This window comes from Bos javanicus, chromosome 8, assembly GCF_032452875.1.
Source record: "Bos javanicus breed banteng chromosome 8, ARS-OSU_banteng_1.0, whole genome shotgun sequence".
NCBI lineage: Eukaryota > Metazoa > Chordata > Mammalia > Artiodactyla > Bovidae > Bos > Bos javanicus.
The window spans coordinates 53,785,243-53,805,026 of record NC_083875.1 but is presented as its reverse complement, the minus strand read 5'-3'; the positions used below and the strand labels follow the sequence as shown (position 1 = coordinate 53,805,026).

The 19,784-nt window shown below is 34.8% G+C and overlaps 1 protein-coding gene across 3 annotated transcripts in view; it reads right to left on the bottom strand.

The window, feature by feature from the left end:
• Positions 1-19,784, bottom strand: part of VPS13A (vacuolar protein sorting 13 homolog A) — a 282,284-nt gene that overhangs the window by 223,743 nt on the left and 38,757 nt on the right. For all 3 annotated transcript variants that reach the window (XM_061425581.1, XM_061425582.1, XM_061425580.1), the window contains exons 7-17: positions 19,494-19,553; positions 17,641-17,700; positions 17,331-17,411; positions 13,976-14,033; positions 11,854-11,981; positions 11,564-11,670; positions 9,898-10,069; positions 9,341-9,403; positions 7,953-8,082; positions 6,927-7,021; positions 6,431-6,573 (exon numbers count right to left, since the gene is read on the bottom strand). In XM_061425581.1, coding sequence (XP_061281565.1) covers positions 6,431-6,573; positions 6,927-7,021; positions 7,953-8,082; positions 9,341-9,403; positions 9,898-10,069; positions 11,564-11,670; positions 11,854-11,981; positions 13,976-14,033; positions 17,331-17,411; positions 17,641-17,700; positions 19,494-19,553 — 1,097 coding nt within the window. The remainder of the gene's footprint in view (positions 1-6,430; positions 6,574-6,926; positions 7,022-7,952; positions 8,083-9,340; positions 9,404-9,897; positions 10,070-11,563; positions 11,671-11,853; positions 11,982-13,975; positions 14,034-17,330; positions 17,412-17,640; positions 17,701-19,493; positions 19,554-19,784) is intronic.

Below are 19,784 nucleotides of genomic sequence, written 5' to 3'. Positions count from 1 at the left end.
GGGTCTGGACGGTTAACATCTGCCTGAGAAGGTGCGCCGGTTTTACACCCAGATAACTGAGTGGCGGGGAGGCGATAAGTCGCAGCATTGGTGCTCGCCAAACACCTCATCACTCGAGCTGCTCGGACCTGGGAAGAGCACAAAACTCAGGCCCAACTGAGTCTGCGCCTCTGAGGACTACCCGAGTGCCTGAACCTGAGCGGCTTGGACCTGGGAGGTACATGCAACCCAGGGCCAGCCTCGGATTGTTCCCAGCGGAAAAACCTAGAGCCCGAGCAGTGTGGGCAGGGAGGCTACACGCGCCGTGAGCGGGGGCAGACCCAGTGTGGCTGAGGCACTGCGAGCGCACGCCAGTGTTATTTGTTTGCAGCATCCCTCCCTCCCTCCCCACAGCGCGACTGAACAAAGAGAAGAAATACAGCTCCACCCATCAGAACACCGACACAAGCTTCCCTAACCAGGAAACCTTGACAAGCCACCTCTACATACCCACACACAGCGAGGAAAAGCCACAATAAAGAGAACTCCACAAACTGCCAGAATACAGAAAGGACACCCCAAACTCAGCAATTTAAACAAGATGAAGAGACAGAGGAATACCCAGCAGATAAAGGAACAGGATAAATGCCCACCAAACCAAACAAAAGAGGAAGAGATAGGGAATCTACCTGATAAAGAATTCCGAATAATGATAGTGAAATTGATCCAAAATCTTGAAATTAAAATGGAATCACAGATAAATAGCTTGGAGACAAGGATTGAGAAGATGCAAGAAAGGTTTAACAAGGACCTAGAAGAAATAAAAAAGAGTCAATATATAATGAATAATGCAATAAATGAAATTAAAAACACTCTGGAGGCAACAAATAGTAGAATAACAGAGGCAGAAGATAGGATTAGTGAATTAGAAGATAGAATGGTAGAAATAAATGAATCAGAGAGAATAAAAGAAAAACGAATTAAAAGAAATGAGGACAATCTCAGAGACCTCCAGGACAATATTAAACGCTACAACATTCGAATCATAGGGGTTCCAGAAGAAGAAGACAAAAAGAAAGACCATGAGAAGGTATTTGAGGAGATAATAGTTGAAAACTTCCCTAAACTGGGGAAGGAAATAATCACCCAAGTCCAAGAAACCCAGAGAATCCCAAACAGGATAAACCCAAGGCGAAACACCCCAAGACACATATTAATCAAATTAACAAAGATCAAACACAAAGAACAAATATTAAAAGCAGCAAGGGAAAAACAACAAATAACACACAAGGGAATTCCCATAAGGATAACAGCTGATCTTTCAATAGAAACTCTTCAAGCCAGGAGGGAATGGCAAGACATACTTAAAATGATGAAAGAAAATAACCTACAGCCCAGATTATTGTCCCAGCAAGGATTTCATTCAAGTATGAAGGAGAAATCAAAAGCTTCTCAGACAAGCAAAAGCTGAAAGAATTCTGCACCACCAAACCAGCTCTCCAACAAATACTAAAGGATATTCTCTAGACAGGAAACACAAAAATGGTGTATAAATTCGAACCCCAAACAATAAAGTAAATGGCAACGGGATCATACTTATCAGTAATTACCTTAAACGTAAATGGGTTGAATGCCCCAACCAAAAGACAGACTGGCTGAATGGATACAAAAACAAGACCCCTACATATGTTGTCTACAGGAGACCCACCTCAAAACAGGGGACACATACAGACTGAAAGTGAAGGGCTGGAAAAAGATCTTCCATGCAAATAGGGACCAAAAGAAAGCAGGAGTAGCAATACTCATATCAGATAAAATAGACTTTAAAATAAAGGCTGTGAAAAGAGACAAAGAAGGTCACTACATAATGATCAAGGGATCAATCCAAGAAGAAGATATAACAATTATAAATATATATGCACCCAACACGGGAGCACCGCAGTATGTAAGACAAATGCTAACAAGTATGAAAGGAGAAATTAACAATAACACAATAATAGTGGGAGACTTTAATACCCCACTCACACCTATGGATAGATCAACTAAACAGAAAATTAACAAGGGAACACAAACTTTAAACGATACAATAGACCAGTTAGACCTAATTGATATCTATAGGACATTTCATCCCAAAACAATGAATTTCACCTTTTTCTCAAGCGCACATGGAACCTTCTCCAGGATAGATCACATCCTGGGCCATAAAGCTAGCCTTGGTAAATTCAAAAAAAACAGAAATCATTCCAAGCATCTTTTCTGACCACAATGCAGTAAGATTAGATCTCAATTACAGGAGAAAAACTATTAAAAATTCCAACATATGGAGGATGAACAACACCCTGTTGAATAACCAACAAATCACAGAAGAAATCAAAAAAGAAATCAAAATTTGCATAGAAACGAATGAAAATGAAAACACAACAACCCAAAACCTGTGGGACACAGTAAAAGCAGTCCTAAGGGGAAAGTTCATAGCAATACAGGCACACCTCAAGAAACAAGAAAAAAGTCAAATAAATAACCTAACTCTACACCTAAAGCAACTAGAAAAGGAAGAAATGAAGAACCCCAGGGTTAGTAGAAGGAAAGAAATCTTAAAAATTAGGGCAGAAATAAATGCAAAAGAAACAAAAGAGACCATAGCAAAAATCAACAAAGCCAAAAGCTGGTTCTTTGAAAGGATAAATAAAATTGAAAAACCATTAGCCAGACTCATCAAGAAACAAAGGGAAAAAATCAAATCAATAAAATTAGAAATGAAAATGGAGAGATCACAACAAACAACAGAGAAATACAAAGGATCATTACAGACTATCAGCAATTATATGTCAATAAAATGGACAACGTGGAAGAAATGGACAAATTCTTAGAAAAGTACAACTTTCCAAAACTGAACCAGGAAGAAATAGAAAACCTTAACAGACCCATCACAAGCACGGAAATTGAAACTGTAATCAGAAATCTTCCAGCAAACAAAAGCCCAGGTCCAGACGGCTTCACAGCTGAATTCTACCAAAAATTTAGAGAAGAGCTAACACCTATCCTGCTCAAACTCTTCCAGAAAATTGCAGAGGAAGGTAAACTTCCAAACTCATTCTATGAGGCCACCATCACCCTAATACCAAAACCTGACAAAGACCCAACAAAAAAAGAAAACTACAGGCCAATATCACTGATGAATATAGATGCAAAAATCCTAAACAAAATTCTAGCAATCAGAATCCAACAACACATTAAAAAGATCATACATCATGACCAAGTGGGCTTTATCCCAGGGATGCAAGGATTCTTCAATATCCGCAAATCAATCAATGTAATACACCACATTAACAAACTGAAAAACAAAAACCATATGATTATCTCAATAGATGCAGAGAAAGCCTTTGACAAAATTCAACACCCATTTATGATAAAAACTCTCCAGAAAGCAGGAATAGAAGGAACATACCTCAACATAATAAAAGCTATATATGACAAACCCACAGCAAACATTATCCTCAATGGTGAAAAATTGAAAGCATTTCCTCTAAAGTCAGGAACAAGACAAGGGTGCCCACTTTCACCATTACTATTCAACATAGTTTTGGAAGTTTTGGCCACAGCAATCAGAGCAGAAAAAGAAATAAAAGAAATCCAAATTGGAAAAGAAGAAGTAAAACTCTCACTATTTGCAGATGACATGATCCTCTACATAGAAAACCCTAAAGACTCCACCAGAAAATTACTAGAACTAATCAATGATTATAGTAAAGTTGCAGGATATAAAATCAACACACAGAAATCCCTTGCATTCCTATACACTAATAATGAGAAAACAGAAAGAGAAATTAAGGAAACAATTCCATTCACCATTGCAACGAAAAGAATAAAATACTTAGGAATATATCTACCTAAAGAAACTAAAGACCTATATATAGAAAACTATAAAACACTGGAAAGAAATCAAAGAGGACACTAATAGATGGAGAAATATACCATGTTCATGGATTGGAAGAATCAATATAGTGAAAATGAGTATACTACCCAAAGCAATTTGTAGATTCAATGCAATCCCTAGCAAGCTACCAACAGTATTCTTCACAGAGCTAGAACAAATAATTTCACAATTTGTATGGAAATATAAAAAACCTCGAATAGCCAAAGCGATCTTGAGAAAGAAAAATGGAACTGGAGGAATCAACCTACCTGACTTCAGGCTCTACTACAAAGCCACAGTTATCAAGACAGTATGGTACTGGCACAAAGACAGAAATATAGATCAATGGAACAAAATAGAAAGCCCAGAGATAAATCCACGCACATATGGACACCTTATCTTTGACAAAGGAGGCAAGAATATACAATGGATTAAAGACAATCTCTTTAACAAGTGGTGCTGGGAAATCTGGTCAACCACTTGTAAAAGAATGAAACTAGAACACTTTCTAACACCATATACAAAAATAAACTCAAAATGGATTAAAGATCTCAACGTAAGACCAGAAACTATAAAACTCCTAGAGGAGAACATAGGCAAAACACTCTCTGACATACATCACAGCAGGATCCTCTATGACCCACCTCCCAGAATATTGGAAATAAAAACAAAAATAAACAAATGGGACCTAATTAAACTTAAAAGCTTCTGCACATCAAAGGAAACTATTAGCAAGGTGAAAAGACAGCCTTCAGAATGGGAGAAAATAATAGCAAATGAAGCAACCGACAAACAACTAATCTCAAAAATATACAAGCAACTCCTACAGCTCAACTCCAGAAAAATAAATGACCCAATCAAAAAATGGGCCAAAGATCTAAATAGACATTTCTCCAAAGAAGACATACAGACTGGCTAACAAACACATGAAAAGATGCTCAACATCACTCATTATCAGAGAAATGCAAATCAAAACCACTATGAGATACCATTTCACACCAGTCAGAATGGCTGCGATCCAAAAGTCTACAAATAATAAATGCTGGAGAGGGTGTGGAGAAAAGGGAACCCTCTTACACTGTTGGTGGGAATGCAAACTAGTACAGCCACTATGGAGAACAGTGTGGAGATTCCTTAAAAAACTGGAAATAGAACTGCCTTATGATCCAGCAATCCCACTGCTGGGCATACACACTGAGGAAACCAGAAGGGAAAGAGACACGTGTACCCCAATGTTCATCGCAGCACTGTTTATAATAGCCAGGACATGGAAGCAACCTAGATGTCCATCAGCAGATGAATGGATAAAGAAAGCTGTGGTACATATACACAATGGAGTATTACTCAGCCATTAAAAAGAATACATTTGAATCAGTTCTAATGAGGTGGATGAAACTGGAGCCTATTATACAGAGTGAAGTAAGCCAGAAGGAAAAACACCAATACAGTATACTAACGCATATATATGGAATTTAGAAACATGGTAACGATAACCCTGTATACGAGACAGCAAAAGAGACACTGATGTATAGAACAGGCTTATGGACTCTGTGGGAGAGGGAGAGGGTGGGAAGATTTGGGAGAATGGCATTGAAACATGTGAAATGTCATGTATGAAACGAGATGCCAGTCCAGGTTCAACGCACGATGCTGGATGCTTGGGGCTGGTGCACTGGGACGACCCAGAGGGATGGTATGGGGAGGGAGGAGGGAAGAGGGTTCAGGATGGGGAACACATGTATACCTGTGGTGGATTCATTTTGATATTTGGCAAAATTAATACAATTATGTAAGGTTTAAAAATAAAAAATTAAAAAAAGAATAAAAAATTAAAAAAATAAAAAAATAAAAAAAATTTAAAAAAAAGAAAATATCATGCTAAGTAAAAGAAGCTTGACAGAAAAGACCATGTATTATATGATTCAATTAATATGAAATACCCTAAAAAAACAAATTCTTAGAAACAGAAAGTAAATTAGCTTTTACCAATTTTACACTGGAAAGAAGGCGCAATGGGGAATGACTGCTAATGGGTATTAGCATTTCCTTTTTGGGGTGTTAAAATGTTCTGAAATTAGGTAATGATAATTATTGTACAATGTTGAATAAACCAATGTGAATTTTGTATACATTACAGTGTGATAAAAAGTAAATTATACAATTTAATGGATGAATTGTATGGTACATGAATTATAACTCAATAAAGCAATTTTAAAACAGGAGGTAAAATAAAGACATTCCCAGATAAAAACAAAATTTTTAATGCTATTTCTTCTTGAATAGTGTGATTACTGACATTTTTGTATTATTCTTTAATGTCCTTCATGTTTCCTCTGCATAAAGTTTTCTATTGAACATATGCTATTTTAATAATTACAAAATATATATATTAATGAAAAACACCAAGTTCCTAAAAATACAAAAGAATAAATTAAACCAAAGTATTCTTTACAAAATACCATATGACTCTAATCTACATTCAACCTTACAATGAATTTTTTTCTTATAGATAAGAGAAAATAAATTAATACTTACTTAACTGCTTGTGCTCCTGGTCTTTGCACAATCAAAGTACTAAATTCTTCCACTACAATATCTAGCAGTTCAGGTTTTTGTTGTTGTTCTCTTAGAATAATAGACATACTTTTCAAGTGAACAAAGAACTTCATTGCTTCAAACTAGAATATAAAGAGGAAGAAAATGAAAAAAAATTATATATCTATAATACTCCTACTTATACAATTTATTCTTTCCAAAAATCAGAAAAATACATCAAAAACAACCTTTACATATTTAAGGATCACCACATAATACTAAAACTAAACATAAACTAAAATTAAACATAACATAAAATTTTTTTAAAACCCACGTAACACTAAAAATTTTATTCCTACTGTGGAAACTCAAATAAATGCAATATTTACAGACTCAAAGATCACAGAACAAGTCAGTAACATGTATTTCTGAAAGGATTAAAATTAGGCGAATCTATCAATAAATACTCAGGTATAAGGCAACAAAACATTTTTACTGTTTTTGGCAAGGTTGGATCAACTGCTGTTTCACTATAGCCAATTGCTTCATACAGCAAACTTTTTTCTTTAGGTGTCAATATTTCTTCAAGACCTACAAATCATAAAGAATGTTTTATGTTATTAACTGGTAACAAGATAAAACCAAATCCAAATTTAGCTGCTTTTAATAATGTAAATTTTACTCTTTTTTATAATACCTTTAAGAAATTATATTCACAAATGCTAAGATGGCATTGGCAATTTTAGGTTTATTTTTCAAAAATATAAATGACTAACTACATTAATTTAGCAATATAAATTTCTAAATGTTTTGTATTAAGCACACAAAATAGCTACCTGTATTAGGTACTTAACGTCATGATGCTAGTCAACATAAGTAGCATATAAAATACGAAGTATTAATATCATGCCTACCCATTTTAAAGTTGGTAAAATTGAGTTTTAGAGAGCTTAAATTTGCCAGGGTCATATTGCTAATAAATGATATATCCAAGATATAAACCTAAGCTCCTAAGCCTCCAAAGTTATGATGTTAAGCATTTGGTTGGGAAGTAAAAATCTTTCCAAGAACTAATTTCAATGAAAATTTACAGTGGTTTATACTCTTTTGAAATTTTTATTTATAACTGTGCTATACACACTTACTAAGTCTTCTAGACATAATACTCTTCTGAAAGTATTAGTAAATATTAAAAATTTTTTGATTTTTGACATACATTTAAATTTTTATTAGTAATTTTACTTATAGTAAGAATTACTTATCATATGCATATATACTTTCAATGTCTACTTAATGAAAGAGAACACTTGGCTCCTCCCTCCATGGGATTCTCCAGTCAAGAGTACTAGAGTGGTTTGCCATTTCCTTCTTCAGGGGATCTTCCCGACCCAGGGATCAAACCTGGGTCTCCCGCATTCCAGGCAAATGCTTTAACCTCTGAGCCACCAGGGAAGCCCTGATGGTTAGCTACACTACCACAGCTTGATGATTAACTGCACTACTGTAAATGAAATGAACGTACTTCCAGGTTTAATATCTAGTTGTTGTTTACTATGTGATTCTGACCAACTCCACATCCAGCTAAACCATCCTTTATTGCCCTCGGACTCTTCTGCTCCTTCTCTGAAAATCCTGTATCCAGCTTTCTTTACCTAAAATAAATAAATTTTCAAATAAATGACAAATTACCCTTTATTTAGCAATTCAAAGAAACAGGATATTTCCAAAACTTATCTGCTTTAGTGGATAAGTATAAACAACAATCATACTGACAATAAAATACAGTAGCTGTAACACTGGCCAAATATCAGAATTTAGAATTATCTGGTACTTATTAGCACATGGTCTTACAAGCAATAATAATGGGCGGGGGGCGGGGGGTGGGGAATTGGCTTTTCACCTTTAAGCCCAATCACTGAGAAAGAACTTTTTCCCCCCACTGAAACTGTCTTGAATAGATGTGGCAAATAGATGGTTTAAATAGATGTCGCAAAAGAATACATCAAATTTTCTTGTAATATGGTGTTTTTGTTCAGACACTAAGTCATGTCCGACTCTGTGACCCCATGGACTGCAGCGTGCCAGCCTTCCCCGTCTGTCCTTCACTATATCCTGGAGTTTGCTCAAATTCTTGTTCACTGAATCAGTGATGCCATCCAAACATCTCATCCTTTGTCTCCCCCTTTCTCCTCCAGCTCTTAGTCTTTCCCAGCATCAAACAGGGTGTTTTCCAATGAGCTGGCTCTCTGCATCAGGTGGCCCAAGTATTGGAGTTTTAGCATCAGTCCTTCCAATGAATATTCAGGGTTGATTTCCTTTAGGATTGACTGGTTTGAGCTCCTTGCTCTCCAAGAGACTCTCAAGAGTCTTCTCCAGCACCACACTGCGAAAGCATAAATTATCTGGTGCTCAGTCTTCTTTACGGTCCAACTCTCACATCCATACATGACTACTGGGAAAACCATAGCTCTGACTATATGAACCTTTGTCAGCAGAGCTTGATGTCTCTGGTTTTTAATACGCTGTCTAGGTTTGTCATAGCTTTTCTTCCAAAGTGCAAGTATCTTTTAATTTTTTAGCTGCAGTCACCATCACTGGTGATTTTGGAGCCAAAGAAAATAAAATCTGCCACTGTTTCCACTTTTTCCCTGTCTATTTGCCATGAAGTGATGGGATTGGATGCTATGGTTTTAGTGTTTTGAATGTTGAGTTTCAAGCCAGCTTTTTCACTCTCTTTCACCCTCATCAAGAAGTTCTTTAGTTCCTCTTCACTTTCTGCCACTATTCTTATAATACAAATAAGCAAATTAGAACCCCTTTTAGGAAATAGTATAATACAGCACAATACCAATAAATTCTATATAAATTATAGATTTATTTTATACTAATTGAAAGACAATCTGGAATTACCTCAACTTCCGCCTGTTGTCTTGCTACAGTTATATTAAACACATCCAAAGTCTTTTCCAAATCCTAAAAATATAAATAAAATGTGTTTACATAACTTTATACAGATAATTTTCATATATGCTCTATCAAACTGCTGCACTAAATATGGGAAATTGAAAATAAGTCATCCATCAATATGATATTTCTCTTAAATTCTGAGAAGCAATGCTTGTACATGTCAGCTTGGAAATTTGGCTTTGAAACCAACACAGAGAAGACTGGAATCAATGTAGCAAATACTTTCTAGGATTCTGAAGTTTATAAATGTCATAATAATGTGAGGCTTCAAGTTACTATTTTCATAAACCCAAATCTCTCCAGATTGAGAAGAATCTCAAATTCCAAATGATCACCAGAGTTTCTATCATCCAACTGAAGTTAAGGAGTATGAAAAAGTCTAAGTAAAAGAGACAGAGAATGACCAGTCAAAATTAGAACAAATAAGTAGGAAGTGTTAATCACTAAAGACTGAGGACTTAAGAATTACAAAATATTCAACAAATTTTTATAACACTAACCTCCAAAGAGTTGAGAAGTTCACCAGATGGCTTCTTACTTGTTAGCTTTTTTTTATACAGTTCTTTATATTGCTTCATTTTTTGCCTATGTTCTCTAATGTGCTTCCAGGACCACATCCGTAAGTGGGGGCGAATGTTTACTTCAAGGATACCATGTATAGCATAAGCCCACCTAGTTAAAAAATAAAAACAAAAACTCTCCCCTTAAAAACACCCTCAAACCAACAGTATGAAATACAACTGACATCACTTCTGTTCTAACAACATACGTAATACAGAGACTGTGAAAATATTATCTAGCATTTGCTTCTTACCAACCCTATTAGTAATTAAGAACACATATTTAGCCTTATCTTTTTCCTAAATGAAAATAAGCAAAATTACAGAATTTTGTTATAACACAGTTCTACCAAAAAACTATTAAAGTATTAATTGGCAACTAGCCCTTTAGCCACCTGAATAGTAATTAAAATAGTCAACTGAAAAAGTAACTGCAACTTTGAAAACCTAGGTTAAGACCTTAATAACTAAAAAAATAAGACTACTTCAGAATTTTTAAAAGGGGCTGCACTTTACAGATTCCCATAATTTTTTCAGATTTATAACAGTGTTCTGATACCAAAGTTTGAAAACTAAAAAAAGACATAGTTGAAAAAGACATGTTTTTTTAGTAATTTCAGAAATACAGTAAATGAATAGAATGCTAGTATTTCCAGTTGTAAATTCATTATAAAGAATCCTTTATAATAATAAAGGATTAATAATAATTAAGTCAATTTTACTAGTATAATAAGCAAAAGCCACTACAAGTGTTTCAGGCCAAATATCATAATATAGCTTGTATCAGCCTTTAAAGAGAGTATCTTAAAATTCTTAAAAATTCAAGAAATTCACTTTCATGCTGTCATTTTTTAATACAATTGGAGACATATTAATGCCACGGACATTAGTATCTGCAAAAATTCCCTGGGCAATAAATAATGTGCTAAAAAAAATTTCACTGAGCAATTCCACTTCTGGGTATTTATGTGAAGAAAATGAAAACACTAACTCAAAAAGATATATGCAACCACGTGTTCACTGCAGTATTGTTTATAGGAGCCAAGATATGGAAACAACCAACTGTCCATAGATGGATGAAAGGATAAAGTATACACATACAAACACACACACACACACGCAAATGTTATTTAGCCATAAAAATGGAATAAAATCTTGGCATTTGTTACAACATGAATGAACGATGATGGGCATTATGCTAAGCGAAATAAGTGAGAGAAAGACAAATACTGTAGCATTCACTTATATAAAGTTTTTTTTTTTTTTTAATGATCTCATAGATACAGAGAATAGACTGGTGAGAGACAAAAGGAGTGGGTGGGGGATGGGTAAAATGGGTGAAGTGGGTCCAAAAAACTTCCAGTGATAAATAAGTCTGGGCATATAATGTACAGCATTTTGACTACAGCTTATAATACTGTATGGCATATTTGAAAGTTGCTAAGAGAGCAGATATTAAAAGTTCTTATAACAAGAAAAATAGTTTTGCTATCTATGTGTGGTACTGGACGTTAAGGACTTATTGTAGTGATCCTTTCTCAGTATGTACAAATATCTAACCATTATGGCGATTATACTTCAATTTTAAAAGTTTAAAGCATATTACCATTCTTTGGCATGGTAACGAAGAGGTACATCAGGTTTGAATTTCCTATATGGTACATTTTGCGTCATCATATCAACCGATTCAAGAAGTTCCATGAAACTGAAATACTGAAGAATGAAAAAATTAAATCTTTAAGATTTTTTGTTTAATTGTCAAAGATAAAAATTAAATCACTAACTTATTTAAGGTAATGTTTATTATATACCATTATGAATCTTAACATTTAAAATCTTAGCTCTGCTTTTATCAAACTATAACCTACAATTTAAAATTTCATTAAAAAAAATCACCTGTGGTTTATTAAGTTGAATTGTTATGTCATGTAACTCAACATCCAGGTCTATTTTGGGGGCAGAAAAGTCAAAATCCGATCTGCGATTCATCTGAAGTTTGGCATTGGCAGATATGGGGCGAAATACTGAAAAATAACACAAATTTTTAAAAATTATTTTAAAATAATGAGTTCTTTTTCCAAGTCACAAAGTGCTAGAGGAATCAAGCTGAAAATGCTCATTTTCATTTCTTCTATACCCTTTCCAGTTTCCAATTTCCATACTGCTATAACTTGATCAGATGAATTATCACTTAGCCTTGAGGAGTCTTTTGCCTTTATCTATAACCCATATTGCTTTTTGCAAGTACAATAAATACAATTGCTTTTTGCAAGCTAACTGCACTCCCCCTCAAAAAAAATAAATAAATAAATAACCCTAAGAAGCAGGAACACACTCTAAAAGGCAAAACAGGTAGATGAAAGTGAAAGTGGAGAGTGAAAAAGTTGGCTTAAAACTCAACATTCAGAAAATGAAGATCATGGCATCTGGTCCCATCACTTCATGGCAAATAGGTGGGGAAACAGTGGAAACAGTGTCAGACTTTATTTTTGGGGGGCTCCAAAATCACTGCAGATGGTGATTGCAGCCATGAAATCAAAAGACGCTTACTCCTTGGAAGGAAAGTTATGACCAACCTAGATAGCATATTCAAAAGCAGAGACATTACTTTGCCACAAAGGTCCATCTAGTCAAGGCTATGGTTTTTCCAGTGGTCATGTATGGATGTGAGAGTTGGACTGTGAAGAAAGCTGAGCGCCGAGGAATTGATGGTTTTGAACTGTGGTGTTGGAGAAGACTCTTGAGAGTCCCTTGGACTGCAAGGAGATCCAACCAGTCCATTCTAAAGGAGACCAGTCCTGGGTGTTCTTTGGAAGGAATGATGCTAAAGCTGAAACTCTAATACTTTCGCCACCTCATGCGAATAGTTGACTCACTAGAAAAGACCCTTATGCTGGGAGGGATTGGGGGCAGGAGGAGAAGGGGACGACAGAGGATGAGATGGCTGGATGGCATCACCAACTCGATGGACACGAGCTTGGGTGAACTCTGAGAGTTGATGATGGAGAGGGGGGCCTGGCGTGCTGCAGTTCATGGGGTCGCAAAGAGTCGGACACGACTGAGCGACTAAAATGAACTGAGAGGACATGGGAGAGATACTGCAGGGGGGAAGGAGTTATGCTTTGTGGTACTACTGTGCTCATTCAGCAGACTCTTCCTGTGCCATGGTTCCAATACACAGCTCTTAAAGAAAATGGCTTCTCCAGTGTCCAGGTCCTGCAGCACAACAGATATCTTCAGCACTAGACTCCTGCAGCACACAGCACCACCCAAGAGCCAGCAAATTCTCTTAATACATTGCTCAGGAGGTTTTAGAGTAGAGTACCTTCTGGAGACAACTCTCCACAAGACTTCCTAGTGGGTCAATTTCCCAAAAGTTCCTTCAGGGTAATTTACAAGTTTTACCAATAGGGCATCGGGGACTCCCCTGCCAGTCAGTGACCCACAGCAATCCCCTCTCCAACAAGTTCTAGATCTCAGTGTTGAAGGAGACAGACGCACTTCTTTGGGCACTCCACCTAACTCCCAGGGTAAAGGCTGTTTCTTCTAGCTATTGGGATGGCCAAAAAGTTCACTCAGATCTTTCCGTAAGATGCTACAGAAAAATTTAAACAAACGTTTTGGCCAATCCCATACTATTCTTGCATTCCTTAGTGTTCTCTCTACGCTTTGTTAGCCAATTCCTTGTTACTCTAATACCCTCTTATATTTAGTAATTCTTCATAAATACTTTCTGTTCTCAAATTACTATGTGCTTCCTGTCTCTTCATCAGACTCTGAATGAAACAGCCAGAAATGACAGTAGGGTAAAGGAGAAATAAGTCAAAATTAAACTGATATATTTGAGAATCATCAACACACATGATACAGCAAAGTATTTTGCTTTTGTGTATATATTAGAAATACATTTAATTTTATGAGAAAGTCAACATGAAATACCACAGTGACATCAACAATATTCATTTCAAATTTATACTGATTACTTTAATTGTACATTTATCTTATGAAATTTACTTACCAAAATCATAACCTTCTGGAACAATATTTTCATCAACAATGCCATTCCTCAGGCTGCTCTATTAAAAGTCAAATTGATATTACTTATATTCATGCTAATACTAGTATATGCAAAAATGTTTAAAAGCAATTTTAAAAAATAACTCAAACTTAGGAGAGTATAGCTAAGAAAATATTAAAGTGACTAAATACTATTTCATCAAACTACTATTATGTAAGAAGGCTCTAGAAATTATTAAGATAGGAATGTATTTATATATATTTGCATACAAGCACATACACAAAATTTCATAAAATTCAACATCTCTTTAAGACAAAACAAAGTGGGTACAAAAGTAACATATCTCAATATAATGAAGGTCAGAGATGACAAGCCCACAACTGTCATCATACTCAAGGGTGAAAAGCTGAAGGCTTCTCTTCTAAGATCAGGAACAAGACAAAGATGCTCATTTTTACCACTTTTATTCGACACAGTATTAGAAGTCCTAGCCAGAGAAATAAGGTAAGAAAAATAAATAAAGCATACAAGTTGGAAAGGAAGAAGTAAACTTTCACTATTTGCAAATGACATAATAATATATGGAAAACCCTGAAGTCTCCACCAAAAACTGCTAAAACTAATAATAAATGAATTAAAGTTGCAGGATACAAAAATCAATATACAGAAATCTGTGGTATTTCTGTACACTAATAACAAACTATCAGAAAGAAAAAATAACAATTCCATTTACAATTGCATTAAAATGTAAGAATACACTTCACCATGGAGGTAAAAGGCTTGTACCCTGAAAACGATAAGGCACTGAGGAACAAAAATAAAAAGGACACTAACTAATGGAAAGATATTTCATGCTCATGAATTAGAATAAGTAATACTGTTAAAGATTCATATTACCCAAAGCAATCTGCAGATATGTTGCAATCTCCATCAAAATACCAACAGCATTTCTCACAGAAAAAAACAATATTAAAATTCATATGGAACCACAAAAGAACCCAAATAGCCAAAGCAATCCTGAGAAAGAACAAAGCTGGAGCTGTCATCTTCCCTGATATCTAACTGTATTACAAAGCTAACAGTATTAGTATCTGTCACACAAACAGACACACAGATCAACAGACCAGAACAGACAACTCAGAAATAAACCCATGCATATATGGTCCAAAAATCACTGCAGAAAGTGACTGCAGCCATGAAATTAAAAGACGCTTGCTCCTTGGAAGAAAAGTCATGACAAACCGAGACAGCATATTAAAAAGCAGAGACCTCACTTTGCCAACAAAGGTCCATATAGTCAAAGCTATGGTTTTCCCAGTTGTACACAATGTACAGTTGTGAGAGGTGGACCATAAGGAAGGCTGAAAGCTAAAGAATTGATGGTTTCTAACTGTGGTGCTGGAAAAGACTCCTGAGCGTCCCTTGGACAGCAAGGAGATCAAACCAGTCAATCCTAAAGGAAATCAACCCTGAATATTCATTGGAAGGACTGATGGCTGAAGTTGAAGCTCCAATACTTTGGTCACCTGATGTGACGCGTTGACTCATTAGAAAAGATCCTGATGCTGGGAAAGATTGAGGGCAGGAGGAGGAGTGAGTAAGAGAGGATAAGATGGTTGGATGGCATCACCAATTCAACAGACATGAGTTTGAGCAAAGTCTGGGATATAGTGAAGGGCAGGAAAGCCTGACACGCTGCAGCACATGGGGTTGCAAAGAGTCAGACACAACTTAGCAACTGAACAACAACATACAGAGTCAGTTACAACTTATGACCAAGGAGTCAAGAACATACAATGGGAAAAGGACACTCTCTTCAATAAGTGGTTTTGAGAAAACTTGACAGCTATTTGAGAATGAAATCTGACTACCTTACACGATAAATGAAAATAACTCAAAATGGATTAAAGACTTGAACATAAGGCCTGAAACCATAAAAACTCCAGAAGAAAATAGGTGGTAAGCTCCCTGACATCAGTTTTAGCAATAAGTTTTTAGATTTGACAGCAAAAGCAACAAAAGCAAAAATAATCAAACTGACTACATCAAATTAATAGCTTTTGCACAGCAAAGAAAACTATCAAATACATGAAAAGGAAACCTATGAATGAAAGAAAATATATGAAAATATTATATCTGATAAGGAGCTAATATCTGAAATATATAATGAACCCATATAACTCAAAAGCAAAAAAACTCAAACAACCCAATTAAAAATTTCAAAATAGAAATACAGATGGCTAACAGATACATGGAAAGATGCTCATCATCCCTAATCATTAGAGAAATGTAAACCAAAACACAATGAAATACCACCTTACGCTTGTTAGAATAGCTATTATCAAAAACCAAAAAAATTATAAATGTTGATGAAAATGTGGAGAAAAGAAAACCCTTCTGCTCTGTTGGTGGGATGCAAATTGGTGCAGACCCTATGGACAATATGGAAGGACCTCAAACAATTAAAAAACGGAACTATCATATAACCCGACAGCTCCACTTCTGAGAAGAAAATAAACATCCAACTTGAAAGCATATCTGCACTCCATGTTCACTGCAGCATTATTCATAATAACCAAGATATAGAAACAACATAAATATCCATCAAGAGTGAATGAAGAAAATGTTTTATACACACACACACACACACACTGTGGAATATCACTCAGCCATAAAAGAAAGTGAAATCTTGCTATTGGGACAACACAAATGGACCTTGAGGCATTACACTAAGTGAAATAGCTTAAAGACAGAAAAACAAACATATCTTGCTTTTATGTGGAATTTAGAAGAAAAAATAACATAGAGAACAGATCGATGGTTGCAGGGAAGTGGGGAGGGAGGTACTGACAGGAAGGGAAAAAAATTGACAAAGGGAGTCAAGAAGTCCAAACTTTCAGTTATAAAATAAGTATTTATTAACTCATGGAGATGTAATTATACAGCATGGTGACTATCATTAATAATACTGTGTTGCATATTCAAAAGTTGTTATGAGTAAATCTTGCAAGTTCTTATCACAAGAAAAACAACTGTATAATTACATATGGTGATGGATTAACTAGACTTATTGTGTTGATCATTTTGCAATATATACAAATATCAAAACATTATGTTGCAGACATAACTAACAAATGTTTCATATCAGTTATACCAAAAAGGTATGTTTATATATGTCTATGTACAAACATATATATTCACCTACTGCTGGAAATTTTAATGGATTTTTGCCTAGGAAAAAAAGGACCACTGACTAACATATTATCTACAGTATGTTAGATAAATGACAAAGAATAAAACTATGCAAAATATGATACCAAAGATATATATGCACGTATCAAAAAAATTTACTCACCACTGATTCATCATAATTACTAAGATAAAACAACTGAGTCTTCACATTCCAATAGGCAAAAAGGTTATCCAATCGGATTAACTGAAAATAAATCAAATTTATTATAAGCCTCATTTTCAATGAAGATTCTTTAGCATATGCTTTTTCAGAAGTCTCAAATAATTGGTCATATAACACTTAAGTCAATACAATTCATAAAAATCCTTATCTATGTATTATCACTTGTCTTAAAAGTATCTTTTGTCAAGCCCATTGACTGACAAAACATAGTATTTTTTGTTTTGTCAAAAATAAACATTGTTTATTTTACCTTACGAAATAATTTCTCAGTTTCATCATGTAAACATGGAATCCAGTATTGATCAGTTGTCTGAAAAGGAAAAAAAGAAGCAGTAAAAACTGTCACTTGCATGTGAAATGGCATAGTGATAAACAGAATCTATCCTGCCCTAGACCAATCTACCATTAAAATGTCCTTGAAAACATAACATTTAGTCAAAGAATATTAACTGAATATTCTGTATTCAAGAATCCCATTGCCTGGTGAAAAACAAACTAGAAAGCAAACTATAAACTGGTTAAGTGCCATTATGGAGGTTAAATACGCAGTACTCTGGGAGAATAAAGTCCGTAACTAAAGACTCCACAGTAGGAGCCTCAATTTCAGGTATGTGATGGTGAAAGTGATACATAACCTACTAAGTGACACATTAATGGAAGTTATCAATTCTAAATTTAGTAGGGAATATGATTCATGGTAGGAAGATATCTGAATGTATGGTATGTTCAAAGAACTGAAGTAGCCCAATACGGCCCAAGAACATATTCAAAACATAGAAAAGAGGTAAAATCAGGTGTCCTACCTAGGATCAGATTACACAGGGATTATAAACTATTTTGACAAAATTATAGACTTTAAAAGCAATGAAAAGTCACTGAGGGAAATAAATTGCTATCAAATGCTTATATTTATAAGATGGTTTTCATTTTTTCTAGAGAACTAAATGGACTGGAACAGTGGTGCTCAAATTTTATCATGCAATTAGGATGACCTGGAGGGATTTTTAAACAAAACAGCTGGGTCTCAGCCTGAGTTTGCAATTGAGTATGGCTCGGGTGGGGGACAAGTTTCCAAATACCTCCAAAACCAGTGGTGAAAACCACTGCTGACACTGTTACCAATCACCTTCACAATGCCAGATCCAATGGCTAATTTTCCAACCTTATTTTTCACTGTTACAATAGCATTTGACAGTTTACCTCACCCAACTTTATTGAGTAACTTTTCACTTGACTTTTCTCTTTTCCTGTTTGAGGTAGATCCAAATTTTAAAAACCATACACAAAAACTGAATGAACATAAAAAACAAAAGCATATAATGAAATACTATACAGCAGCTGAACTGAATCAATTAAACTACATGTGGCAATAAACACGTCACAAACAACGTGTAGCAAAAAAGGAAACTCAGAGAAGAATCATGTAACATTTACATGAACTTTTAAAAATCTACCAAATACTACACATTTTTAATGGATATACAGTGTAAAGTTTAAAAATGTAAGATGTTTACCTCTTGGGTGGGAGAGAAGAGTGGAGCAGAATACAAAAGGAATTTAAACTTTATTCATAACAGCTTATTCTTTAAAAGTATTTAAAATTTAAACTAAATGACAAACTTAACTATCATCCATTCTGGATACAAGCAAGTGTCTCATAATTCTTATGTTCTCCTACAGTTTTAAAGTTTCTTAATTAAAAAACTAAACAGGAAGAAAGTATGCCACAATTACTAGTAATAGTGATGATGAAATGATTTGATTCTGTATACTTTCCACAACTAATCAAAGATTTTGAAATGAAACATTACTTTTATTTTGTACTTATGCATTTAAAATTCAGAATGGATTTTTTAAAGTAAAATAAGTATGAAATATCATAATTGGCAAATAGTCTCTCACATATGAAACTAAATTTGATTATCAACCATTTTTTAAATATGAAACTACCTACCCCCAGTTTCAATCCAGTCTATGTACTTTCTGTATGAATTCTATATAGATACCTACTCTTGATGCTGGCATACATTAAGTAGTTATTAGTAATTTAATTAACTATACTACAAAACTAAATATGGTTAAAATTTTTTTTAAACCAAGTACCTGCATGCTGAGATTCTGAAGGGAAATACCAAATGACAGAGGGTTTTCTCGATTTGTGACCTAAAGAGGAAGGAGAGTAAATTTTACTCAGATTTTTAGTAGATGGACAAAATTTATATTGTAGAAAAAGTTCACTTTCTGGTAAGTAAGCTATTTCAAACATTCATAAACATTTTCCTAGTTTCTGGAATAATTTTTATTTCTACATTTTTCCTAACTACATATAAAGTACCAATGTATTAGTGTGGTACAATAATAATATATCAATATAATGTTGCCGCAGTCCATGGG